This window comes from Rhipicephalus microplus, chromosome X, assembly GCF_043290135.1.
Source record: "Rhipicephalus microplus isolate Deutch F79 chromosome X, USDA_Rmic, whole genome shotgun sequence".
In the NCBI taxonomy this organism is placed as follows: Eukaryota; Metazoa; Arthropoda; class Arachnida; order Ixodida; family Ixodidae; genus Rhipicephalus; species Rhipicephalus microplus.
In genome coordinates, this window is record NC_134710.1 from 390,396,889 (window position 1) to 390,424,883 (window position 27,995).

A 27,995-nucleotide genomic window follows, 5' to 3' on the forward strand; every position below is an offset into this window, starting at 1 on the left:
TAGTATATAGAACATTTATTGGTAAGGAGTAAGAATATGCTGGTTGCGAGAAAAGGTTTCAGTAGAGTTTTTGGGGGGGACCCATGGTAGACTTGGTATGCATGGAACGAACGACCAGCTTGTGCTGCTCCAAGGTAGCCAATATGTGTTTGATAACAATGTTGATGTTCTCGCCCAGCTCCTCTGGGGTCATTGAGACGTTCCCAACAGGAACACCAATCAATGGTGCCTAGCAAGTAAAAAAGAATATTTACTATTAGTGCTTTCGAACACGAAGTGCTATAAGTGCATTGAGGGCCGTCAAAGGTACACAAGTGATCGGAGAGCATTCATTACCTTAAAAATCTATTTTAATTTTGAAAATTTCAGACGCATATATATTTGCTTAAGTACAATATCATGGAGAGGATACGACAGAACAAGCAACTGTGTCCGTCAGCCTCTAGAAACCTTGAAGAGAAGTATGAGAAAAGTATAAACACTCAGAATGCATAAATTTTAAGCTCAATCAAAAGCTGTGCTAAGTTGTGTTTCATTAGGTACAGAACAGATGAAGGACAAACTTACCTTCCCCGTTATTCTTAGTTATCTGCTTTTTACGTAGCACCAAACAAGAATCTTTTGACAGCAATTTTATAAACAAATTCGGTTGGTTTTTGCCGTCGGCTTCACCATCATGTCCCATGTATGGATATATATGTATCAGCCACAATAAATTTTAAAATATTTTTGGACGCGCAAAAGAAGGGTGACTTCTACCTCCGCAGTGCGCGGCGTTGGCCGGCTGGGCAATGAAAGTGTGCGTCCTTCACAGCAGTGTACGGAACAGTGTTCCAAGAAAGGGCATTCCAGGAATCAGTTCCTTTTAGAAGGAACTCTACCGTTTCATTCAGCATCGGTGGAACCTGTGAGGGTAACACGCTAAGTATAAAAAAGAACGACAGAGAGACCAGCATAACTTTTGCGAACGTGGCGTGGCATTGAACAGGTTCACGCAAACGTAACTTTATGCTAATATGTGTGGATGATCTACTTTATGAGGCGCAAAAAAAAATGTGCTACTCGCCTATCACGTAATGTGGTGTACCCTGGTATTCACAAGGCCTCTGCCTGGGGCTCACTGAAGGGCGTGTTGCCATGGCTGACCAGGTGCGAGAATAACGGCTGTCTCTTTTTCGTTTTTGCGACAGAGCTATTTTGTTCGATGTATGCCATTTGTAGTGTTTATTATAATATTGTTGCCATGATCACGAAACGTCGCGCGCTTTTTTGCCATGTTTATCTTCTTTTGCTTCACTTCGAGAAGTGCGCCGATTCGTCCGGCGTGGTGCGGACCAACTATGATGGGTGAGAGGATGATTACAGAGCGAGTAAAAAAAAGATTGAAAGAGAGAGATGCTCTTGGCGAAAACAATTCTTAGCATGGCGAGACTCCAACCCCCGCATAACCCCAATCCGAAGTTTACATCGTAACCACTTGGCTATCCAGTTTTTTTTCATTATATTCATTCAACTTTCGTATAGCACTCAAAAGCAGGCAATTTTATACGAACAGGGAACTAGTGTTTTCCTTTTGCTCGTATCGTGGCACATTGACGAACATAATGTATTGAAGAAATCGCTTTCTACTTTAGAACATGTACATGAACAAACCCCCTGTTCCAATTATTCACTATTACAGTGGTAAAGCTCAACACGAAGAATGCAATATATTCTTGCGTTGAACATCATACTTTACTAATATGGCTGACTTTTCAATTGTTAGAATACATTCTTTACCCGAGGGACCATCCTAATGAAGTGGGGTGTTGAGAAAACTAAATGAGCCTGCGTTTTTCAGCAACACGTGCGCACGCTAGCGGAGCATACCATAGTCTAGTGGGATGTAGTATATAGCAAAAGGGTGAGAATGAGAAGCTTCAGGGAGAAGAAAAAGGAGAAACCGATAACTACCATTGTGAGAGAAAGAATAAAAGAAACAGAAAGAAAGCGAAGAGGGAAAAAATGGAAGGCGAGGTACTGACTACTCATAGAGGAGGAAACAATGAGAAGGAAAGATTTATGAAAAACAAAATGACGAAATAGATATAAATAAAAGTAAAAGAGAAAATGATAAAAATAGAGAAAATAATATACATAAATATGTTCACTGACTGCGGGCAGGCGACTTTACTAAGTTACAGATATATGACCTGGACACCATTTCCTATTGGAACTGAAATATGGAATGACCACTCAATAACTACCCAAGTGTTGTTACTTTCGATGAGGTTTTCGGTGCAAGAAATTTATTTGTATGCATGCATATGTGAACATATCTATCTGAAAATCTGAAGTGCAGTATCCCAACTCACTTTGAAACACGAGGTGAAAAGTACATGTGTTCAACTTGTCATAAAAGAGCGGGGAAGTTGAAGTCAGACAGCCCCGCCGTGGTGGTCAAGTGGCTGAGGTACTCAGCTGCTGACTCGACGGTCACGAGATCGAATCCCGGCTGAGGTGGCTGCATTTCTGATGGAGGCGGAAAAGTTGTAGGCCCGTGTGCTCAAATTTGGGGGCACGTTGAAGAACCCCAGGTGGTCGAAATTTCCGGAGCCCTCCATTACGGCGTCTCTCATAATCATATGGTGGTTTTGGGACGTTAAACCCCCCATATCAATCAATCAAGTTGAAGTTAAACATGCCTGTTGTATGGCTTAAGTATAGCCATGGTCTCTACGAAGTTCTTCTAGCATCGTTTATGTATATTCCTTTGCCTAGATATAACCTGGTTTCGGTGACGTCAAATTAGAAGAGTATATGTAGCTACATAAGAGCTTCAAATTGCTCACTTTATTTCGCCTCATGATAATCTTATGATTTATTTAAAACTCAATTGAAACATTGATGTAACGACACATTCCTATATTTTGAAACGTAACTGTTGTGACTTCATTTCGGAGGAAGAGAAGTTGTAAAGGGAACGCGAGCGAAAATTGCGAAGGAACAGTCGAGATTACTGTAAATGAAGATGATACAGATATTGTCATTGTGCTATCAAAACAGCAACAAGAGACACACAAAAAAACGAGGACAATGAAATCCCAGAGCACTTTCACTGTGAAGGACGTGGGGAGTAAATGTAGGTCGGCTAATTGTAGCTTTTCCCAATATTCCGGCAAAATTACTTTTCATAGTAACAAGTGGCACGATCGCGGCAGTTAATTATCTAGAGCATAAGTGGAATTTGTTTGACCACCTAATTAATATCGGTACGCGATGAAATAGTTATAAGATCTTTAACAATAAGAAGGCATTAAAATTCACGGACGATAATTAGCCCAGTTTTTACCCATATACGCGTCTCCAGAAAGGGAGAATACTAGAATGCTTTTGTCACAGACGAAATATTACCTTCATGCGGCTATCTGTATAAGAAAATTTAGCAGTTGCCATGCTTTTATTCGCCAATTGGACCAAAGTAAAAGCAGTAACAGAAAAAAAATTATTGCTTTCAGCGCAGCCACAAGATTTGTCCACGATTTTTGCTCGCACGCGAGAAAAAAAAACATACGCACGCTGAATTGATGGATATGTGGGGTTTAACGTCCCAAAACCACCATATGGTTATGAAAGACGCCGTAGTGGAGGGCTTCGGAAATTTCGACCACCTGGGGTTCTTTAACGTGCACCCAAATCTTAGCACACGGGCCTACAACATTTCCGCCTCCATCGGAAATGCCACCGCCGCAGCCGGGATTCGAACCCGCGACCTGCGGGTCAGCAGCCGAGTACCTTAGCCACTAGACCACCGCGGCGGGGCTACGCACGCTGAAATCCCGCGCGCTTTGCTTTCTGCCGTGGTTCCCGCCGCTCGAGGATTGGATGGACGGACGGACGGACGGACGGACGGACGTATTGATATGGCTGTACCCTTTATATCGGGTGGTGGCTAACGCCACTAAGCCGTAATAAAGGGTACAGCCATATCAATCAATCAATCCATCCATCCATCCATCCATTCATAAATATGGCTGTACCCTTTAAATCGGGTGGTGGCTAACGCCACCAAGCCGTAATACTTAGTCAACCAAAAACTAGATTTATTTTTTTTTAATTTAAATAATGAGGTTGAGGACTCGCACTTTATATTGAAGGGTTTAATTTTCCTTCGTGCCTTGACTTTAGCCACCAATCAGATAACCTCCTTCTAGTTAATTCTACCTGCTTAAAGTCTATTTTGCCCTCCCTGTCCCTAAACCTCAGTGCTTTAAAAAACTCTGCATCATCATTCTGAACTATAGGGTGAAGCCCTTTACAGAACATTATCAAGTGTTCGGCAGTTTCTTCTTCCTCTCCACACGCACTGCATACTGTGTCTACCCCTTCGTATTTGGCCCGATATGTCTTGGTTCGAAATACTCCCGTCCTGGCCTCAAACAGAAGAGAACTACCCCGAGTATTATCATAGATCCTTTCCTTGGCAATTTCCTGCTTAAAAGTTCGATAGATATCTAGTGCGGACTTCTTAATCATGCCGATTCTCCACATATCGGTCTCAGCTTCCTTCATCTTCTTCTTGACCGATAATTCATTTTGGGTTAGTCCCCTGCTGTTTTCTAAGGATGGATGGATATGGCTGTGTCATTTAGATTGGGCGGTGGCTAGCACCACCAAGCCGTAATACTTAAAGAGCCTACAGTAAACGCGCTTTCTATCGGTGATGGGCGCGTGAGGCAACATTCGCTGATTTTGCTGCGAAGCATGGCAATTGGGACGGCCGGAAAGAACCACGGCGCGCGCCCACAACCTTGGAGGCCATGTCACTCCTCCCATGTATTGGCGCGGCGCTTTGGACACTCCCGCTTATTCCAGATCTCTCTAGGTATATAGTACCTAGGCACGAATGCATATGTATTCGTTTCTAGGTACGCGGAGAACGTGTGCCTCTTTTCTCCTTGATAGTCACCGTACGTGGCGGATCGTTGGTGGGGCATGGACGAAGCAGAGCGGCGGGTGCATTGAAGATGCTTGCGCTCGGCTTCTTTAACTCGTGTCTCATCGGTCTTACCCGTGTGCCGTCTGCATTCTCGAACGCGATCAGACGCATAGACGCATGCATGGATGGACGGGTGGACACGTGGACGAATGGACGGACGGACGCTTCGCCTGACTCATTATCATTCACTCCGTGAATATGCCATGATTTTTTTTTCTTATTTCGTGCGACAGTGGTTACGGACACCGGCGATGGAGGGCTGATTTTGATCTCATAGCAGCTTTCGCTGCAAAAGGCCAGAGTCAAGCCATAATGCAAATAACGAAGCTTGCTACGCGCATCATGACCATTAACAGCCAGCGGCAATGCTTTACCTTTTTTGGTGTCTGATAAAATTGCCCCTGCCAAATTTGTCTCAGTATGTTACGAAAGTAAAAGCTTTTTTTTCTTTGATCTATCCTGGGCACTAACAAATCACATTTTGATATTATACTGTGCTTTGCCAGCTACTGACCGAGCTTCAATAAACAATACTCTACCTTCACTCTGAAAGTGACTGTGGTCCGGACTTCTTCAAGCTTGGCCTGCATTGGCTCCTCTTCGCCAAGAACCACGGGTAACTTGCCCTTCTTGACCATGTCATTGGCAATATTACGTGGAATCTTCTTTATCACAGGCTCAGTCGCCATGAAGACACGATATTTCTCAACTGCGAAGTAGCAAGAATGAAAAGAAGCGACAACACACCATGACCTACACCATTCTTGAAATATTTGACAGCTTGAAGCGTTCATTTGAACAACAGGAGCACCGTGCCTTTTTTTTTAGCATATGGCTGAACCAATAAACAAATATTTGGCCGATTCCGCGTACCATGGGAATTATTTTTGATAATAATGTGGATAAAAAGGACTTTGGTGTATTTTTGGAGACACATTATGAAATGACGCTAACAATATGTGCATGTGTTCCGAAAGCGAAATAGAGCACGTGAGCTTTGGACAAACATGGTAAAACTTTAGGCGGAACTGCATGCCAGCGCGTTCTTTTAGACCATGTGTGGCAGAAAGCCTGAGTGCGCAAGCCTACCCGGCTGACTCATTCCGGTAATATGATGCTCGCTTCATCGCCAGCTCGAGTAAACCGATCTACTGCCATCATTGCTCCTTAGCGGAAAAGGGAGTTTCATCAAGGCGATAAAAAAGCACATGCGACGAAACATTTCATGACGATTGGCATCGGCAAGAAAATATTTAAAACATTGAAAGTGTCATTGTACGAGCAGTGATGACACCTGCGTGGCTTTGCTTGAGCCATGTACAAGGTGAGCAACAGAATATTGGGAGAGGTTAGCCGGATTTATACCAGCGTATTCTCGCTATTTGCAGCGCCGCTCGTCCTGGATGACCTGGAGGCGTTGACCTGGAGTGATCTGGAGGCGTTGGCAGATATTGCTTTAATGTGGTCAAATCACAATAGAGTAGGTGTAAGTATAGTGCCCAAGTACCGATACTGCATTGCAATCGAGATAATGAACTGATTATTAGTGTATAAAAATTCGGATTTGCTAGATTTACGTGTGAATGACATCACTTTGCATTTTGAGACATTTAGAGTCATGAGCCATGTACTACACCAACCATTAATTACATCGAGGTCACTTTGAAGCGACAGGTGATCATTAAAGTTTTTGATTAGGCGGTAACTAATGCAGTCGTCGGCAAATACCCTGATGCTGAAAGAGACATGTTGCGGAAGATTGTTTATAAATATGAGGAAAAGTAACGGTGCGAGTACGCTGCCTTGTGGTACACCTGCAGAAACTTCAGTAAGAGAAGAAGAAAATTATTGACTTGTGTACTGCTGCTGATTAGATAGAAAATTGCGAAGCCATGGTAGTTTACGGGAGTCTAGCTTCAAGATGGATAGTTTCGATATCAGGCGACAGGGTGCAACCCGGTCAAAAGTCTTCGAATAGTCCAGGAACACGAGGTCAGTTTGATAAATATTTTCCATATTTGCATGAAGATCTGTGGTTAGTTCGAACAGCTGAGTCTTACACGTTACGATGCCAAGAGCAACATGCGTATTACCAGCACCAGAAGCGTTACACTTTAAACAAAATTATACCAAGCTGGGAGGAATCGGGGCAGGATGAGCCCCCCTTTGTTCTAGTGACCTCACTCAAACCGGATTCTGCGAGAGCAAATGCATTTGTTTTTCACCTTTCTCCTCCGGTGGTCGCCGGACGAAGTAAACCAGAGGAAAACGAGGCCAATCTCCCGATTTTGCTCCCGTGGATTCTCCGAAAATGCTTCCGCGCATCGCTTTTGCCTCGCAACACTGGCATTCATTGGCTGTTCAGGGAGTGACGTAGGCCGCTTTGTCGCCAGGAGGCTGTTCTTCACAAACCAACATGGCGCAGACCAAGGCGGTGCTGTGAGGATTGTGCGAAGCGCTCGGCCGCGTTGCAGAAAAGCAAATTGTTCTGAGCACCTTCTGGATATCACAAGCGACAAGCAGCTAGGAAGGTTATCAACGACAGAAGGGAGTTGTGCGAACGGTAATCGTGTGACGGTTCCTGGCAGCGAACGACACATAGTGATCTCACGAGTGTTGAGAGACCCAGCGGTCCCTCAACACTCGGTATTTGTCAGGTAGGGGTATTTTTGTCAGGTAGTGCTAAGATTGGATAATGTTGGGTTGATAAACCAGACATTTGGCTAATTTCACAAGACATCAGTGAAAAATGAGTGGAATTCCGATAATGCACCGTTTGGACTACGTGTTTTTTTTTTTCAGTAACGTAACTTCGGTAAAGAAAATGGAGAGGTGAGTGACTTGGTACTCATTCACTATGGCGTAAATGTAGCGCAAAAAAAAGAACACCACAAGCGCTTGTGGTTGTTCACTTTCTTGTACTCGTCCTTTTTTGCGCCGCATTAGCGCCATGATAACTTTGGTAAACTTAATCAAGTCGCTGTCATATTCGGAGCGCTGAATAAATATGCAACAATGGAAAGCACCATAGCTTTAGGTCGATTCTATCAAACGTCAATAATTGTTATAGGTAAACCTTACTGGTTAAAAGATATTTTTTGTCTTGTCAGTACATATAAACGGTAACATATGTCCGCTTTCCAAATCAACAAACGCCAGGTCGAGGTCTACCACTTCGTAAGAATTATTTTGACAGACTATGTACGCTGAACTAATAAAACTTGATTACCTAAAGTAAGTATTAATTTTTTTATAAATGTAGTGAATTGAGGTACGCCAACGTAAATGGTACAGACTGTTAGAACGCATGCATGCACTTATACTTGTGAAAAAGTTATTTTGGTTGAATAAATGGTATCTGAGATATTCATCTAGAAGTATACTAGACTATTCGCGGGACGTGGCGCTTTCAGAAAAAAAAAAGAGAGGGGCGAAACAAACTGACGATGCTAGAGACGAAGAATGAATAAAAAAAATAAGAGGGGTAAGTTGTGCAGCGCTCGACGTTTCTGTGAAACTGGGGGGGGGGGGGGGGAGTAAAGTTAACCCATATGACAGCCTGGCTGAACGTTCTAAGATGGAGGGGATATTGTAGTGAAAGAAAGAGGAAAGAGAAGGCACCCTTTCGAAAAACTAGCCGTATTTTCTGTGTTGGTGATGGTAGAGATTACTATCCTTGCTACAGCATTTTTTTATCTCTTTTCATCGTGCTGCCATGGCTGTGGCTGTAGTTTTGTGTGTGTGTGTGTGTGTGTGTGTGTGTGTGTGTGTGTGTGTGTGTGTGTGTGTGTGTGTGTGTGTGTGTGTGTGTGTGTGTGTGTGTGTGTGTGTGTGTGTGTGTGTGTGTGTGTGTGTGTGTGTGTGTGTGTGTGTGTGTGTGTGTGTGTGTGTGTGTGTGTGTGTGTGTGTGTGTGTGTGTGTGTGTGTGTGTGTGTGTGTGTGTGTGTGTGTGTGTGTGTGTGTGTGTGTGTGTGTGTGTGTGTGTGTGTGTGTGTGTGTGTGTGTGTGTGTGTGTGTGTGTGTGTGTGTGTGTGTGTGTGTGTGTGTGTGTGTGTGTGTGTGTGTGTGTGTGTGTGTGTGTGTGTGTGTGTGTGTGTGTGTGTGTGTGTGTGTGTGTGTGTGTGTGTGTGTGTGTGTGTGTGTGTGTGTGTGTGTGTGTGTGTGTGTGTGTGTGTGTGTGTGTGTGTGTGTGTGTGTGTGTGTGTGTGTGTGTGTGTGTGTGTGTGTGTGTGTGTGTGTGTGTGTGTGTGTAGAAGACTGGAGTGCGAACAGTGCTGAGACCCAGCTTTGACCTGGAAAATGCGATGACACTGGCTTGTGAACAGAAGAGAGGAAAAGAAATGTTTTTCAAGCTGGGGACGCTCATCGTGATGCTTGCACGTGCATTACCTTCTCTGGCCTCCGACTTCTCTGGCCTCCGAACGTGTGCACGGATCTTTCAGTTGAGTAAACTGGTCGGCCTTCCCTTATTTCTGTGAAAATGCAGTTGGCATAGGTGGCCTAATGTTAGTGCCTTTTATTGCTGACTTATTTTGTTACGCTGTAGTGAACTTTTTCTTATTTTGTGCTAGAAGCTGTTCATATTGAAGAAATACGTGCTCATACAATAATTACTTTGAAAAATGTTCACAACGAGTAGTATCAAAACAGAGTAGGCAGTGCAAATTAAAAAAAAATAAAACAATGCCAACTTATCTCGAAAATTATTTTAGAAAGGAGATTAAGCTGGACTTTCCTTAAAGACAGGCAGCAACCATGCAAACTGTAAGGGCCCACTTTTCTAGAAGTATGACGATGAGCATGCACTAAAATGCGACTGTAATAATCAAAATTATGTAATAAAATTATGAAATTATTGGGAAAGGCATTGCTGATGCCATCTACCCGGCTGTCGTCTGCCTCATCGGATGGCCTACCGACTACAGTCACCGAAGATTCTGGCGTTTGCTCGGGTACACCTTTGAGCAGCTTTTCCACGCACCACAGCCCGTTTTTTCGGGTTTCGGATGGTTTGCCGCCAAATCTGGACTTTACGGTGTTCGCCGTCCGGCAACATGGTGCAACGTCGGCTGACCCACCCCTTCAAAAGCGCGCCGGCTGCATCGACACTTCGGGCCCCGGCACTGCCGCTGCGGATCGACGCTCACCCATCATGTATCTGCAGGTTAGTTATTACAACTGTTGTTCCTACCGGAACGATGATATTTGCCTTTTGGCGGTGTCGTGGCCTTCTGGGTTTTTGAAATTTGCTCGGAGTGCAGCGCTGTTCCTCAGCCGCCTTTTGTTACTTCACGGTGACGTGGAGGAAAACCCTGGACCAATGAATAAGCCCCAGGAAGAAAAATTGAATTTCGTGTTCGATGCTATTAAGCGCCTAGAAAACAACAACGCTACCTTGCTGGAATCCGTAAATAAGGTTTTATTAATACATGCTGCTATTCAAAACGATGTCGAACAGCTCAAAACTCGGGTGCAGGCTATCGAATCTAAAATGCAAAAAAACGATAAAAGCGTAATTCTACCAACCCACGATCATTTTTCTACATTACAAGACAAAATCGACGACCTGGAAAATAGATCTCGGCGTTCCAATGTTCTTTTCTTTGGCGTGGATGATAAAGAACCATCTGAAACGTGGGATGCAACTGAAGGTCTCGTTAGGGACTTTTGCGCGTCAAAGTTAGGCATAACAGTAGATTCCGTTGCCCGAGCTCATAGATTAGGTCGTTTTGTACGGGACAAAAAAAGACCTATTATAGCCAAGTTTTTCAACGACAGGGAAATCGAAGCAATTTTGAACAAAGGACCTAAACTAAAAAACACGCCCTTCAGCATCTCGCGCGATTACTCGGTGCCCGTTCGCGACAAGCGTCGAAAGCTTGCCCAGTTCAAGAGATCTGTAGCCAAGGAGGGTGACCGTTGCCGCCTGGTATTCACTAAGCTGTTCGTGAATGACGACATCTACGTGTGGGACACTGTAAATGAATGCGCTGTCCGATTAAATCCTCGTGAAAACGCACACGCGGCGAAAACCCCCGTAAACGACACGTGCAAATGACGTGGCTCTCCCCCGAGAATTGAGTGTTCTTCGCCTCTCGTACCCCGCCCGATAGTCAAACATTTTCCATTCTTGTTTACAAATATCCGTAGTGTTCTTTCTAAAACTGTCCCTCTTTCTTCACTGATAGACTCGTTGTCAGCATCAGTAGTAATATTAACCGAAACATGGCTTAATGACACTGTTAGTGATAACAATATCTTTGTTTGTGCATCTGAATTCAACTTTTTTCGTTACGATCGAAAGCACCGAAGGGGCGGTGGTGTCCTCCTTGCCGTCAAGAATGATCTTGTTGTTACGCCCATCTCAGTATGTTCTTTTCTGGAATGTGCCTTTGTTTCCTTGAAGTGTGCTGGTAGCCATGTTATAATTGCTGTTTTTTACCGTCCCCCCGATATGGGCTGCACGTTTTCGGATGAATTTTCTCGTGTTCTGAGCGATATTCACACCCGTTTTCCGAACGCTGTACTTATCCTTTTCGGTGATTTCAATTTTCCTGCCATTAACTGGAGTGGCCTTACTGTTCCACCAAGTGATGTTGAAGCGCACAAATTTTTGCAAAGTTGCCTGGACTTTTCTTTAACTCAACTCATCAATTTTCCTACACGCTGCTCAGCGACAAGTTCAAATACCCTTGACCTAATTTTAACAAATGAACCCGATGTTTGCTCGAACATTAATATTTTTGATGGTCTTTCCGACCATGCGATTATTACCGGAAACTTGATTCGCCCACTGGTCGAAAGAATAGCAACTAACAAATCGATTAGGTGCTATAACAGAGGTAACTTTGATAGTATAAATAATGAATTGTCTGCCTTTTACGAAGAATTTATACATGGTCACCTCCAGCGCACCATTCAAGAAAACTGGTTGCTGTTAATAAATAAACTTACTGGTCTCATCAATAAATTCATACCTGTCATCACCGTGAAAACCCGAAGCACGGTTCCTTGGTTTACTCAGCAGCTCCGACGGTTGAACAACAAAAAAAAAACGTTTATATAAACAGGCCGTCCAAAAGGATACCTTTAACTCTTGGACGAAATACAAAAAATGCGATAAAGAATATCAGTCGCTTTTGAAATCTACTCGCCGCCATTTCTTTAACCATGATTTATCATCTATACTTGCAAATAATCCACGCAGATTCTGGCGCGTTGTTAACCCCAAATGTTATCCTGATATAGTCCTAAGCAATAACGATGGCGTTTCAGTTCCCACATCTCAATGTGCAGATGTCTTAAACCAGGCGTTTTCCTCAGTCTTTACCAGAGAAGACGTTTCAACCGCTCCCATATTGCATAGTTTCAGCAGCACAGTCATGCCGGAGATTGTTATCAGTGAGGCCGGTGTTCTGTCCCTTTTACAGAAACTAAAAATTTCTTCCACCTTGGATAATATAGGCTTAAATAATAAAATCCTGAAATCTATATCATTCAGTATCACCCCCTTCTTATGCGCTCTGTTTTCACAGTCCTTGTCTACCGGAACTCTACCCCAAGATTGGCTATCAGCTAAAGTCGTCCCCCTCTTCAAATCAGGTGAACGTTCCTCACCGCTAAATTACAGGCCCATTTCCTTAACTAGTACCATTTGCAAACTCATGGAGCATATCATACACACTCAAGTAATAAACTATCTCGAACGTCACAATATCATTTTCAATTTTCAGCACGGTTTTCGCAAGGGATTTTCATGCGACACCCAACTTGCCGGTTTTGTTCACGACCTTCATAAATCCATGGATGCTGGTTGCCAGGTCGACGCCATTTTCTTAGATTTCGCTAAAGCTTTTGACCGCGTTCCTCACCACAGATTACTACTAAAGCTAGAACAACTTAACATTCACCCTATAGTTCTTGCATGGATAAAAGCTTTTCTTTCCTCCAGGTCTCAATTCACCTTTGCTATGAATTTTTATTCTTCCTCTTTACCGGTAACATCTGGTGTACCTCAAGGCAGTGTTCTTGGTCCTCTACTCTTCCTCGTTTACATTAACGATCTACCGAATTCTTTATCCTCACACGTTCGACTTTTCGCGGACGACTGCGTAATATACCGTAACATTTCTTCTGATTCTGATCGCTTAGCTTTGCAATCTGACCTTAACAAAATTAATCATTGGTGTTCAACTTGGCTTATGTCGTTAAATGTTTCTAAAACAAAGTGCATGTCCTTTACTAACGCTGCTACACGTTTTCCTAGTCAATACTCGTTGAATAATATGACACTTGAGTTAAGATCTACCTACAAGTACCTTGGTCTCCACTTTCAATCGAATCTATCTTGGCACCATCATATAGAAGTCACTCTTGCAGCTGCTAACAGGTCTCTCGGGTTACTGAAACGAAATCTTAAACAGGCTCCATCGCAGTTAAAAAAACTTGCTTTTACCAGTTTAATTCGCCCTAAAATAGAATATGCCAGTGCCATTTGGGATCCTCATCAAGCCTACATCGTATCAAATATTGAATCTTTGCAAAACCGAGCTGCTCGTTTCATTTACTCAGATTATTCTACCTATTCCAGCGTAACTAACTTAAAAAACCGTGCTGAGCTAGAGGATTTGGCCACTCGTCGGAAATATGCACGCCTATCACTTTTTCACAATCTTTACAATCACCCATCATTACATGACAGTTTCTTTGAACCCGCCTGTTCCATCTTTCCCCGCCGTGATCATCCTAACAAAGTCAAACGCCCGCTATCTCGCACACTTCGGTTCGCTCAGTCATTCATCCCGCGCACTATTATTGAGTGGAACAGTTTGCCTGCACATATTGCCACCGAGAAAGACTCGGTAAAGTTTTCAGAGCTCATGCTCACTACGGTGACTAACTAAATATTTTTTGCTTTTGTTGTTTTGTTTTCTTTCGTTTTTTAACTATTGTATAACGCCATGCAATTGCTGCCCGTATTCATGGTTTGTGCTTTGTTGCGGTTGTCAGGTTGCACTGTATCTTGCTGTACTGCTTTTTTTCTGTTTTGTTGTATTGGCCCCATGTATTGTATTTCTGACCCCATGTATTGTATTCCCCATGTATTTCTGTATGTTGTATTGGCAAACCATGTTGTATTGCCCCCCCCCCCCTATGTAATACCCTCTTCTAGAGGGCCTTTAGGGGTAACCTGAATAAATAAATAAATAAATAAATAAATACAAGAGTACCAAAATTAGATTATCTTAGTCAAAAATTTTTTTTGAATGTTTCAGCAAAGGCAGAGCTATCGATTTAGAAATATATAAAAAACTTTGGCCAGTTTTGAACATTGTTTGCGTCAGGAAAGTGTGTTTTTATCATAGCGCGGCTGTCTCACACCGGATGTGCTTCTTGATATTGACCGCTCATTCTCTCTCTCTCTGTCTCTGTGTGTGCGTGCACGTGTGTGCATTTCGCATGATTTGCAATTCTCATGTACACTTTTTTTGCTAAATAATGCAGGAAGCAATCAGCTCAACCCTTGCGTCATCAATAAATCTGATGGATGGTCCTTCGGGGATGGTGAAGATTTGTTCTCGGTGGCCACGCTTTCTTTGTTTGTCGTGCATCGTTTTGCAGCATTATGGGGTTCATTTTGAAGCGCTGCGCTTCAAACTTGAGTGCCATTGATTTCACCTGATCTGTCTTATTGTGTTTTGTTTTTGGTGGCTTTTTGCATGTTTGTTTATTCTTGTCTGCTTTTCCTAAATGCTGGGTAATCATCCCGAGTATATCGAAGAATAAGAACTCAAGTGTTTCCTTGAATTCCATCTGCTAGAGCTCTGTGGGAAAGAATACACAGTACATCTGCAGTGCTTGCGTGAGAATAGGAACTTCCTTCATCGAAACGATGCGTGAAACGATCAGCGTACGATAAATAAACAGAGGGAGCAAACACTTTAAAAAAGAACTAGTCAACCTTACTGAATTTCTGTCTGGACGAAGTAAGTACAATCGTAAAATACTCAGGAGGCACCACACAAAAACCCGTGAAAATAGCTGTGGATCTTCCATGTAATCAGTCCAGCCAGCCGGAGAAAAATGCCAGTAAAAAGTACTCCAGTGGCGCCAAGCAATTGCTCCGGTCGGCCGGAGTGAAATAATTTTTTAAAAGTACTCCGGGTGCGCCACGCAATTTTTCCGGCAAGCCGGAGCAAAAATGTTGCTCCGGATGTCCGGAGAAAAAAAAATTGCTCCGAATAGGGGCACGTTAGACGACAAGCGTTGTACTCTGACCTTGGAGTAATTTTTTTTTTTACAGTGTAGGCTGTTAGGTAGCATTTTTGCTTGCGAAAATGCTAACCCTGGCTAGTGCTACGTAGATTAACTTGAGTGGACAGCGCTTAAGTATACAACTGATGTTAACCCGACGTGACGCCTGTATTATAAGAGTACATATATGACGTTTAGAGAAAGATAGCCACCACTGCGACCACAAATGACGTTTCACCAACATTTAGTCTGTATAAAAATTTATTTTTTCAGAGTAGTTTCGAGACCTGCCATGCCTTTGTGGTAGAATACTTGATTGTCAACCTATATAAATGCTTGGGCTGCGTTCTGCTGAGACTCGGGAATCTATTCTTTGCACTTATCGAGTAAATGCTGTGTGAGGCCTTTCCTTGCTATATAATAAATTGTCCATCCCCGTTGGCGAATACCCGAATACCACAGCCCGTGTTATGCGTTCATGTGCCGCAAGTGTTTGTAGGAAGGCATTTCGCATTCGACGGCGTATGTGACAGGACTAACGTTTTTCGAGGCTTGACTCGCCCAAAAAAATTTGTGAAACAATCGCAAACCCCCTTTCTAATTTTGTCCATCCCTAGTTAAGGATGCGATAATGAAAGCACGTACACACACGCACACACACACGCACACACACACACACACACACACACACACACACACACACACACACACACACACACACACACACACACACACACACACACATACACACACACTGTAGAGGACATAGAGACTGACGTGTGCTCCGTAACAGTTTATTGACGGAACACGACTTGCATCTCTTCTGGTGGCTCTCTCCTAAGCACGCGTCGCACTCGCACTGCGCCGCATCGTCCTATTCAGTTTTTATCACACTCCCGCGGCAGCGTTGCTCTAGCCCGTCTCTAGGACATAGAGTCGCTGCACAGGACTTCGCACTTACTGAGAATCCGTCAGTGGTATCAAAAAGGAACGCGCAATAACGTCGTTTCCGGGAAACGCCTTAATCACACGACCTGTCGTGCATGTAAGAGACAGCGTGTTTAAATCTACCAGAACAAGGTCGTCGGGCTTTGCGCTAGGAGACGGCGTAGACTTTCTGTAAAGTGAGTACGCAGAAACAAAAATATTGTTTCTTTCACCACTTCTACTAGTTCCGCAGTTGATGTGCCTGATGCCGCATTGAGTGTTAACTAACAAGTGGGACAGTGTCGAAGCGCCTATTGATACGACCTCTGAGTGCATGAGTGGACGACCTTTACCTGACACTTCGACTTCCGCCAGCATGCTGAGCTTAATTGCACCATGTAACAGGCGTTTGTGCGCTGCGCCAACCAAGAACTGAGTGAATGGGTGATCAGCAGGAAGCAAGACCAAATGCGGCATCTCCTCGTAGCCATCAAAATGCTGAAAGCTGCCTCCTACACGAAGTAGTCCGTGATGGTTGAGAAATCCATCCGAAGTCAATCTTCCGGATGACTTCCCATTTCGTTGTCTTTTTTCCAAGGCCATAATTTCGCTTGCGTATATTGTGTGTTCGACGAACTTCAGCCAATACATCTCTACCTCGTTCAACTGAAGTGTTCAGTCCTATTAGAGACGGCTCCTTCGACGAGGCGTTACGGTAGAGTAGGGTAGAGGCTCACATGGGTGCGTACAGGGCATCACCACGATGGTGGGGCAGGTTGATGTCACTTTCATGGTCGCCCTATTGATAGCATCTGTTGAGGGAATGAACGAAATCTTCTAAGGTCGTTGAGATTGATTCTGCATCGACGAAGGACTAATACACCACAGTGGTTGGCGCGTCAACGCACTGGTGGATTCCGGAGGGTCAGTAATACCTCTCGTACCGAGTCACCACGTCTCTATCGGGTCAGCTGTGCATGATGTGGCTTGGCTATGGCGCTCACACGAAAGAAATAGATCCGATGTGCTGTTCTCGTGGTGCAAGCCATTGGGAGTGTCTACTTGGTAGATACCTTGCACTAGCCAACCGAAGATCGTGTCAACGGCGCATAGGTCCTTACTCAGGCGTTCGATTCTCCCAGTCACTGTGCGCAAATAGTTGTCCTATCGGATGATGACGCTGATGACTTGAATTGGTAGATCGCAGGGTTTTGGGTTATCAGCCACAAGCATCTTACATTTGTGCAACTGCATCAGAAGATCTTGCCCAATCACTGGAATGCTCACTGTGCATACTTCATCCAATTCCAGAGCATCCATCGTGATTTCGTGAGAATCCAAGTGACCCTGCAGCTTGAGTAGCACGGTTCTGCATCGGTAGTTGCGGGAACGTTTGGAACTGCCAAACGTTAGCAGAGAGAGGTCTTCTGTGCCGACGGAAGGTAGACCGAGTTTCGTGGATAGGTCACGTCATATAAATGTTCTTTGGCTGCCAGTGTCAATCAGTATACGAAGCAGCAAGGCATATGGCCTTCCCGACGGCCATACTAATGTTGTTACATGACACGCATGTTATGATTTTCATGTTATGACTAGTCAAATATGCTCGCCATATAGTCATGTTATGCCGTACCAAGTTTGGCAACGATACCATTATTCAAACGGCCAGGAGAGCTAAAAGTCGTAAGCGCCTATACATCTAGACAGACAGACAGACAGACAGACAGACAGACAGACAGACAGACAGACAGACAGACAGACAGACAGACAGACAGACAGACAGACAGACAGACAGACAGACAGACAGACAGACAGACAGACAGACAGACAGACAGACAGACAGACAGACAGACAGACAGACAGACAGACAGACAGACAGACAGACAGACAGACAGACAGACAGACAGACAGACAGACAGACAGACAGACAGACAGACAGACAGACAGACAGACAGACAGACAGACAGACAGACAGACAGACAGACAGACAGACAGACAGACAGACAGACAGACAGACAGACAGACAGACAGACAGACAGACAGACAGACAGACAGACAGACAGACAGACAGACAGACAGACAGACAGACAGACAGACAGACAGACAGACAGACAGACAGACAGACAGACAGACAGACAGACAGACAGACAGACAGACAGACAGACAGACAGACAGACAGACAGACAGACAGACAGACAGACAGACAGACAGACAGACAGACAGACAGACAGACAGACAGACAGACAGACAGACAGACAGACAGACAGACAGACAGACAGACAGACAGACAGACAGACAGACAGACAGACAGACAGACAGACAGACAGATAGATAGATAGATAGATAGATAGATAGATAGATAGATAGATAGATAGATAGATAGATAGATAGATAGACAGATAGATAGATAGATAGATAGATAGATAGATAGATAGATAGATAGATAGATAGATAGATAGATAGATAGATAGATAGATAGATAGATAGATAGATAGATAGATAGATAGATAGATAGATAGATAGATAGATAGATAGATAGATAGATAGATAGATAGATAGATAGATAGATAGATAGATATAATTCCAGCTACTGGCTCAGACTATGATTTGTCAGTCACGAACACTGTTGTTGTCGGCCACACCCTAACAATAGATGCTGCGTTCCCGGTATCCACCATTCTTCAGCGCTCGACATTCATCCTAGTTGGTTGATTTACCATAACGGTAAGTTCGTTTTGCTGCGCATGTAAATATTGCTCATTAGAGGAACCAACTTTTTGTCATGCCTATCTAAAAATATCACGCTTAGCTATACAGTGAAGCCGGAATCTGCACCGAGTTTTTGCAGTTCTTCAACCGAAGATCAGCTACCAAAACGAGTGTCTATATGGGGGAAATACCAAGAATAAGCGCGCGAAAGCTGCCCTCAATCACAGATATTAACAAATGCGATTGCACAGGGCACCAGTGCAAATTCTGTCTCGGTGAAACAGTCACACTCTAGGTGGAGCTTACATGTAGTGTCAGAATGACACAGGCTGCAGAAATATTTCAGTTTTCAATGAGGCTTCTCGAACATAAAGCTTAGTTTTTAAGTTCCATTTATTGCTATCGGCAGCTAGATTTCAGTAATAACTTAGAGTGCCGTACAATGTTTGAAGCATGGAACTCGGCAAATGACTTACTTTCCGTAGAACAAAGCACCTTCAGGAAGTAACAGCAAGTACGCACCAATTTTTTTCATTGTTTGTCCTTTTTTCGTCTTCCCTTTTAAAATTTCATCGGGAACGGCACTCAGTTGGTGGCTTTTGGCCTCATCACATTGAGCTTTATTTCCGATGACGCACACCGCCAACTTCTTGCGCGGTATGTGGGGCAGCCTGTATGATAAAAAACCAAATTTATTATAACACCTGACAAAAGCAACTACCAGAACTTGTGCATATCATACGCGCCGCAAGTGTCTTTATCAGCAATAATTTTATGCACACTACTCGTAGAGGAACATGTATTAGACAGACTTCCTTGTGGAAAGGCCGCCAGTGTAGTGATGAACACTAGAACTTGATCCGGCGGACCTAAGGCGTATCCTGAAGATGTGAGAACGCATGACTGCTTCAAACGCAGTAAGAGTTGCGTCAAACAAACGCTTCTTTCTTATTGTTTTACTCTACACTTGAGCAAGCTTTATAGTGTGGTGGCCATTATCTGCATTTAACATTTAGGTTTTGTTCATTGCACCCTTTGGTACGTATAATGGAAGTGGACAGTTAAAAGTTCGTTTGGCTAAACCGCTGCGATCCGTAGCGATTTGGAGAATATGTCTTGTAAGAAATTTCACAATACGCAGTGCGTGCATGGGTGTGTGTGCGTCTGCACGTCTGTAAAACATATTCAATGAAATTTTGATGATTAGAAAAGTTTTGTGGCGCAAGAACCATTAGTGGCCAAAAAGTGTCATGTATATAATGGCTCTCTCTAAAGAACAGTAGATCTGTACATGAAGAAAAATTATGGCAATGATACGTGATGTGATCCATGAGCTTGTAATGAATTACAAGTGATCAGGATATATACAGGTGAGAGATTGACAATAGCGCCGATGCCTCCTCGAGGCCTCTGTGACCAAAGGGAAATGAACGAAAGTTCGTAAGCTTAAGAGCGCCCTTTACCTAGGGGCAGTTCTTATTCCGGGACCCCCACTGGACAGGACTTCTACCCATGCCCGTTGGACTAGAGCCCAGGGAGCTTACAGTGTCGAGCAACTCAGTAGGGCAACCTCCCATATGCCTCGAGTAGGAGATAGTCTAGGGGAAGAGAAGCAATAATGTGACATGCCTACACTATGCGAAAGTTATCAGACGCATCCGCGATGAGGGCACCGCCCATCAACACTCTGATGAAAATGTTTCACTATTGCAAATGAAATATTGCTTAAACCAGTGCTGCGTCGAGTAGACGTTTCGGCAAGCTAATTTGTGTTGATGGTTGGCTCGACACTACTCTGTTCACGGATGTTTTCATTGAAAGCTTTTATCTTCCCCTTCCTGCAGTTTTTTATTTTCCCTATTTCAGGACACATCACAGGTGTCGATCTGCGGGCGCCTTAGGATTTGTTCATCGACCTTATTGAGGCCCTCAGAAAAAACCGGCAAATGCTGATGTGTCCTTCACATTAGTGCACCAGAATTTTTCAGAATCGCAACAGCGCTTGAGCTTTATTGTGTTATACACGTGATTCTTGCGCCATCTTCTGCCACCTCAATGTATTCACATAAACGCGTTGAAAGCATTTCAGGGTGCATGTACCGTGGCTCTTCACGTGACATTCCAAGCCGTTTCCGGCACTGGCGCCGATTAGTGGCTCTGCTATTGCGTAGAATGTCCGGGTTGGATTCCAGCCGCTCTCGTATTTTTCTTTACATCCTAAAAGATTTTTTGCTCACTTACAGCACCGCCATGGCGCCCTTGGGTGGTTTGTCCGATCTCTTAGATAATAATTAACTTGAACGTCTATGACACTGACGCGACTCAGAGATTAGCATACTGCCAGCTGTAATGAATGTCTAAAATAGCTCGCAGTTTGTTGTACTCTAAGTTTAATGCCGTGGTAAAGTGAAACATCATCACGACGCAGTCGGTAAAATTTCCAGTTCACATATCCGAATTGAAAATATTGCCTTTTAAGCTTGCCACAGTCACAAAAAAAATTCTTTTGCACAGGAGATGCCTGAAGGATGTTCAAATAATATGAATGTACATTATAGTAAACTGAGTAGCATGGAAACAATTCTCAAACCTGAGATCCGCCAACCGCCGATTGAAAACCCGCTGGTGAAGCCTTCTTCACAGCGGCCGAAGGATACGTGGGAACCCAAAATAAATTCTGTTTTTACGCAATGAGTTAGCATGGTTTCAGCGCAATTTTAGCACTGAGTGTGTTTGCTTGGCGTTGGCCTTCGTATTCTTTGAAATTAAATGTATTTTATGACGTTGTCCACCAAGAGTTCGCTGACGCATTCCCGTCCCGAATAGGGCGTTCTGAAGTGTATTCAACAGAAGACAAAGAAAAAATTTAAAGAGTATAAGTTCTGCCATCAGAAATCTAACCCATTACATCTGTCTTTGCAACACAAGGCGTCAAAGAACTTGGCCACAAAGCACAGTTTCTTAGGCATAGTAATAGCGAGCTCTTTGTATATGTGCAGTGCCACGCTAGATTTGGTCAGCTGGCCGCGCCGAAAAATAAGTGAGCCGCATGGCACGTGATGCGCGAGGCACGAGAAGAGAACGTCCTTGATTCTAGCAAGGCTAGACGCTGCAGCTGCAACTCCACCTACGCCTGCGTCCCAAATAAAGCTGTGACCTCGGCATGGGCTCATCGCCGCCATGTCGTCTCGCGTATCTCAACAAATTGGTGACAGTGGACAAGCGACCGGCACTGCACCGCTGCCTTTGAACTTTGCGGTCATGTTCAAGCCAGATCGAGCCTGGCAGCCGCAATTTGACTCCCCTCTGCCGCCGCTCTGGACCTCTGACATCGAGTCGTGATTCCAAAAGTTCGAGGCTGCCTTGGAGCTCAACAGCCTCTGGCTCCAAGATTTCATGTTCGAGGTTCTGAAGTATGTTCTTCCACCCGTCCTCAAACGACGCCTCACCTAGTACTGCGAGAGCCTCCGCCCATATAACGGACTACGGGATGCTCTCCTACGGTTTTGCGGCGCTGAACTTCGCCTCCGACAAGGGACGGACCACACGGATGGTGCTTCTTCTACGCTGATCAAGCCTTGCTCGTGATTTTGATTGATATGTGGGGTTTAACGTCCCAAAACCACCATATGATTATGAGAGACACCGTAGTGGAGGGCTGCGGAAATTTTTTTGCTCGCGGTTATCCTCGACCACATATTGTGCAGCGCTATGCCACAACAACGAGGTCAGTGACCGTCCTGTGACAACCGACTCCGCTAACGTATCACAGCGTACGCCATCCAGAGCTTGGCCTTTGGTTGACCGGTCGGCGCACGTGGACAGGTTTGTGAACGCGACGACTTCAGCGGCTACTGACTCAGTGTGCGACACCCAAACCGGCGCTACTCGTAACCTGTTCGCTGACACCACGTGTGGCACAGTAACCTAACCAGCTGCCATCTTCTACGCCAGCAGCATGGCAACGACTGAGGACGACGCTCTAGTTCTGCCTGCGGTGGAGCGAACCAATCGTGATCCACTGGCCACGCGAGCATATGGTCAGCATGCCATCCCGCACCCAAGTTCTCCTGTGCCGGCTCAACAAGGTGGTCCCATAGCCACATACGCGCCGCCTTATATTCTGACACAGTACAAGTCTCCTGTGGAAGCCGACTTGCTGCCAAACATCTCTGGGGACAGCGCCGACGGGCTTGAAACAGATCAGCACTTCATACACGACATTTAACGACGCAGTCAGTATAATCAGTGCTGCGCAGGTCGGCGTGACAGATGTGCCAGCATAGGTGCCATCTAGGTACACCATGAGCCCACGCCGCCTGCCCATCTCTCTTCAACGCGCCTCCCTGCCACCTCTTCTACAGCGTTCCAGTGACCTCCTGCCTGCGTGCCCATGCTTGCACCCCACGCAGATAGCGTCAACGTCTCACCAACGTGCGCGCCTGCGCTGGTCTCGCTTGACTTATGACGCCTACCCTCACGAGCTGTTATCGAGCTCCGCATCGCCCTCACTAAGCCATCTTCTCGGTGGTGACAGCAGGTGTTGTCGATACCCGTTGCCACAAATGCCACGAAGCGTTGCATCACCGCTGCCCACAACATCTGTCTGGCGCGCTCCTCGCCCGCTCTGCGGCTCCCAGTGTCGACCACCGGAACTGTTAGAGACCCAACGTTTTTCCCGATGACGACTCCGACTTCCTCACGAACAATCCATGGACTGCCGCTCATGTACAGAGCCGTCCACTTTTACTCTGAGCACCGCGCTGTTCGGCCGGCGTAGTAGGTAGCATATACCTAGAGGTAGCATATAGAGGAACTATATGCCGGCGCTTTGCGGAGCGCCTCTGCAGGGTGCTTCGGAAACTAACGCGCAAGCGCAATGACAGCTGTGGGCGGGGCTTTCCCCACGTCGTCTGCTAGAGAGCGGTTGCTCGACTAAATTGGACCTGCTTTGCAGTGAAGCAAGCATCACTCTTGTTATATGCGCAAGAAAAGGCATGATGTGGTTCCCGAGAAGCGCAGAGATCGACTGTGGCTTTTTTGCAAGCAATTGTACAAGTAATAAACCTGGGTTCATACATGAGCAAAACTTCCAAGCCGTGCTGGCACTGCCACAACTAAGCTATTCAGTGTAACGAAAACAATGTCGCACAGCTAACACAACTGCTTTTGATCAGTGCAATGGCGAGCACCGCGAAATTGGGGATGAATGTATCTTATAAGGCCTGACATAATATCTTGCAATGTATAAAATTTTTGATGAGTTACTAACCTATAAACAAAGGAATGTGCCTAGTCAGTCTTAGAAAACTGATAGTATACCATTTGTGTGCTAAAACTAACGCTGCTTTCATGTGCTACTCAATTTAACTCGCCAATATTCCGTCCTATTCACTGCTTACCAGCAGTCGTGTTTCTTCGTGCCATTCATGCACACAAATTAAGAAACGTTCTAATCATGTTTTCAGCGAAACTCCAACGGGGCAATCAGTGCACCAGACAAGCGCCGATAACCGCCTTGCCGCGGTGGCCTAGTGGCTAAGGTACTTGGCTGCTGACTCGCAAGTTGCGGGATCGAATCCTGGCTGTGGCGGCTGCGTATCCGATAGAGGCGGAAATGTAGGCCCGTTTGCTCAGATTCTAATGCTCGCTAAAAGACACCAGGTGGTCAAAATCTCCGGAGCCCTTCACTAAAGTGTCCCTCATAATCACATGTTGGTTTTGGGACGTGAAACCTCACATATCAATCAAGCTCCGATAACAAATTTTCCTGCTGTGAGCAGGTGCAGAAAAAAAGATTCATACTTTTTTTGTCTCTGGGTGACACAACGCCCGCTTATCACTTCATGGCAAACGCCCCTGTACAATCACAACCATCCTACAAGTATCTAGGTGTCACATTGTATTGCGATCTCACTTGGAATGCGCATATTACTAACGTCATTTCATCGGCAAATAAAACTCTGGGCTTCTTGAAGCGTCACCTACGTCATGCACCAAAACATGTGAAGTTGCTGGCATATCAGTCCCTCATCAGATCGAAACTCGAATATGCCTCCCCCATATGGAACCCGCCCCAAACATACCTAATTAACGACCTCGAATCTGTCCAAAATCGCGCCGTTCGATTCATTCACTCCCAGTACTCATACGGCATCAGCATTTCATCCTTGAAAGCACAATCCGGTTTATCACCCCTCTCTGTTCGCCGCCGTATCACCACCCTTTCTCTCTTTCATAAATTTTTTCACTCTTCTCTCAATGCAGCTTCTTACATCCTCCCCCCGACATACATTTCACACCGCACAAGCGATCCACTTCAAGTGTCCCGTTATCGCAACAGAACTGCCACTTTTTCAGCTTCTTTTTTCCCCCGCGCCGTCAAGGATTGGAACGACCTTCCCTGCTCCATTGCTTCAACTACCTGCCCATCATCCTTCGCGACAAATGTTACAAATCACCTGTGCTGCGAAAACTAACGTGTTCAAATGTTCTCTTTTCCTCTGTATCCACCCCTTATGTAATACCCCCCAGTGGGGTCCTTAAAAAAAAGAAAAAAAAAGAAAAAAAATCTTTCTTGGCGGAAAACGTTAACCCACGGCGGTCATTTATTGTAACCTTTCAATTCGTAGCCCCGTCAAAAGTTCCTTTTTTTTTATCGCCGCGTGAGAAAAGGGTTGCATATGTTCGGTAGTACTTCCTTCTAGTATTATCTCCCGATTGAAGTACCATACTGGAAGACAATAAACTAAGCGTCGTAAATTTGTGCCTGCGAACTTATTCTCAACGGGCTATATCTGCGATGAGAAACCATCCTCCTGCCACTGTCAACCGGATGATTCAAGCGTACAGGAATGAAGGACGCATTGGAGACACCCCTCGGCAGTCGTGTCGCCGGGTGACTACAAAGGGTGAGGACCTGCATATTGTGGCAGCCATGGCGGCACCACCTAAAACTACTGTTCGAGAAGCATAGGCTGACCTCAGGCTCAACCATGTTTCGGCGACAACCCTTAAGCACCGTCTCTACGAAGCAAGACTTAGAATCCGAACGGCTGCTAGAAAGCCGCTCATGCGGGCTAATAAGAATGCGAAGTGGCTCCAGTTTGCTGGAGATCACGCTCACTGGTCTGCATCTCACTGGAAACGCGTGCTATTCACGGACCAGTGCACGTTCAGGACTCGGTGGGATCAGAGAACACGAGTTTGGCGCCGCATGAACACACGGTATGTAAAGCAGTGCTCGTAAGCTCTCAAGAAGCAGTCGTGTTTTTGTGAATTTTCGCCGTTGCTTTTAGCAGCGCTAATTACCTGAGTTATGACTGCAGTTCGTGGTACTACTTTATTGATTCTAAGTCAGCAGCTAAATATTGTCAAAAATCTTTCGGTTATAGTTCATGCAAGGTGCGAGTGATATCTAACAGGAAGGTCATTCATTGGAGCCTATAAGAAACTGAGAACAGCCCCTCTAACTTTTATTGTTATCTAGAACTCTAAACAATATTATTCAAAACATCCACCTAATTGCCTTTTTTTGGTACGCGTGATGAAAAGTGTATGTATATTCCGCAAGCTTATATTGAGAATTCTTCGCAACTATTTCCACTCATGACGTAACCCACGTAATACACCCAGTTAATTTTTTTTATTTTCATGTTATGATTGCTAGCGGCCGATGGCACGCGATAGACTGCAGTTTCACAGCAACGGTCATGCGGGTATGGTGATGCGGGAGTGCAAACAGCCAGCGGAAGAGCGCCCTCCTTTCCCTTGCAGTTTCGGCAGCGCCATCCTCGAATCATGTTATCTGTACTTTGAGGCTCTTGGTCACGCACTCGCGCGTTTGAACTCATATTGCGCACAATAGTACGTGCCATCTTCTAAAACACATGACACGGTAAGAGAGCACGACGCTATGTTCTGCTGCTCAGGTGCGATTAAAACCGATAATTATTTGTTGTTGCATTACGCTGCTAGAACACAGAGCAGTCAGTATATACCTAAAATAATCTTCATTGCGTATACCATAGATAAGTTTGCCCTCACTACCTTTCCGTCTGGGGTGTTATCGCATGCTCATAGCGCGCAAGTATAAAATAGATTACTGTTGGGTGGCAGAAAAAGGCCTTTTACAGTTTAGTGCAAATATATTGTTCCACTGTTTATATTGCAACTCAAAGTGCGGCGCGTAAGGTATAATTCAGTTGCATTTTGTCAAAGCGCATCGCTCGGCTTTAATAGTCATTTCGCGTTCTCGCAGTTATGTTTGAGGCAACGTGCAGCACAAAATCGTCCCTTTCATGCTAATTCCCGAAAAAGGCCCGGTACTGCAGAAGGAAGCCTTGGAAGCCCGGTTATGTGCAACGCGGCAGGAATACGGAACGGTCGCGCCCATGCTCACCTGATGTCTCCCCGAAGGCATTCGTCCTTTCTGGCGTTGTAATTCCGCAGCTTAATCTGCAGCTCCACTGTCTCGACGAAGCGGCGGGGCTTCTCCTGCGACGCCCGCAACACTTGCTCGATGCAATTGCGCAGCTTCTCGGCAACCGCTTTCAAGCTGCAACGAAGGATTGTAGAATGCGCATTGGCACAACTAAACTGCGGAGTGAGAGCTAGTTTTCATTCGAGATAGCGGCGGGCGCTACCAGCAATGAGCATGACGTTTTGAACACCCACAATGTTACCAGAACGATTGGAACTACAAAAATACAACTGCGTGACGTACAGACGCACAACTGACTATTGATTAACACGCAAAATACAGCGGTAAACATTAACACAGTGAAATAAAGGGGACGTACATCTTTTCGGAGTCGGAGCTTTCGTCAACAGTGGAGGGCGTTGGGTTATCCATACTGTGGACGAAGTGAAATGACACGTACAGACAGCAACAGAGTTCCCAGTGAACACCCACCTAGACGCCCACCACCAGACGCCGCTGCTACGGCTGCAAAAGCAAAAAAACTTTGGTATTACTTGACGTGAATGTACGACGAAAGTAAAAAACACGTCTAAACTTGATAATCATGACATGTGTGTCATGTAAAACATGAGTACATCCCACACTCATATCGCGCTCGGGGCCGGTTCCCTAGCTTCAAATTTACCAAATTAAGTATTACGAGAC

General features: G+C 45.0%; 1 protein-coding gene across 1 annotated transcript; it reads right to left on the reverse strand.

The window, feature by feature from the left end:
* Positions 1-27,827, reverse strand: LOC119161820 (large ribosomal subunit protein uL1). Its single transcript, XM_037414331.2, has 5 exons — positions 27,670-27,827; positions 27,270-27,425; positions 19,391-19,539; positions 5,518-5,687; positions 1-229 (listed from the first exon to the last, which is right to left on the reverse strand). Exons 1-5 carry the CDS (start codon positions 27,720-27,722, stop codon positions 59-61), a joined length of 699 nt encoding a protein of 232 aa, XP_037270228.2. The 5' UTR covers positions 27,723-27,827; the 3' UTR covers positions 1-58.
* Positions 27,828-27,995: the final 168 nt, after the last annotated feature.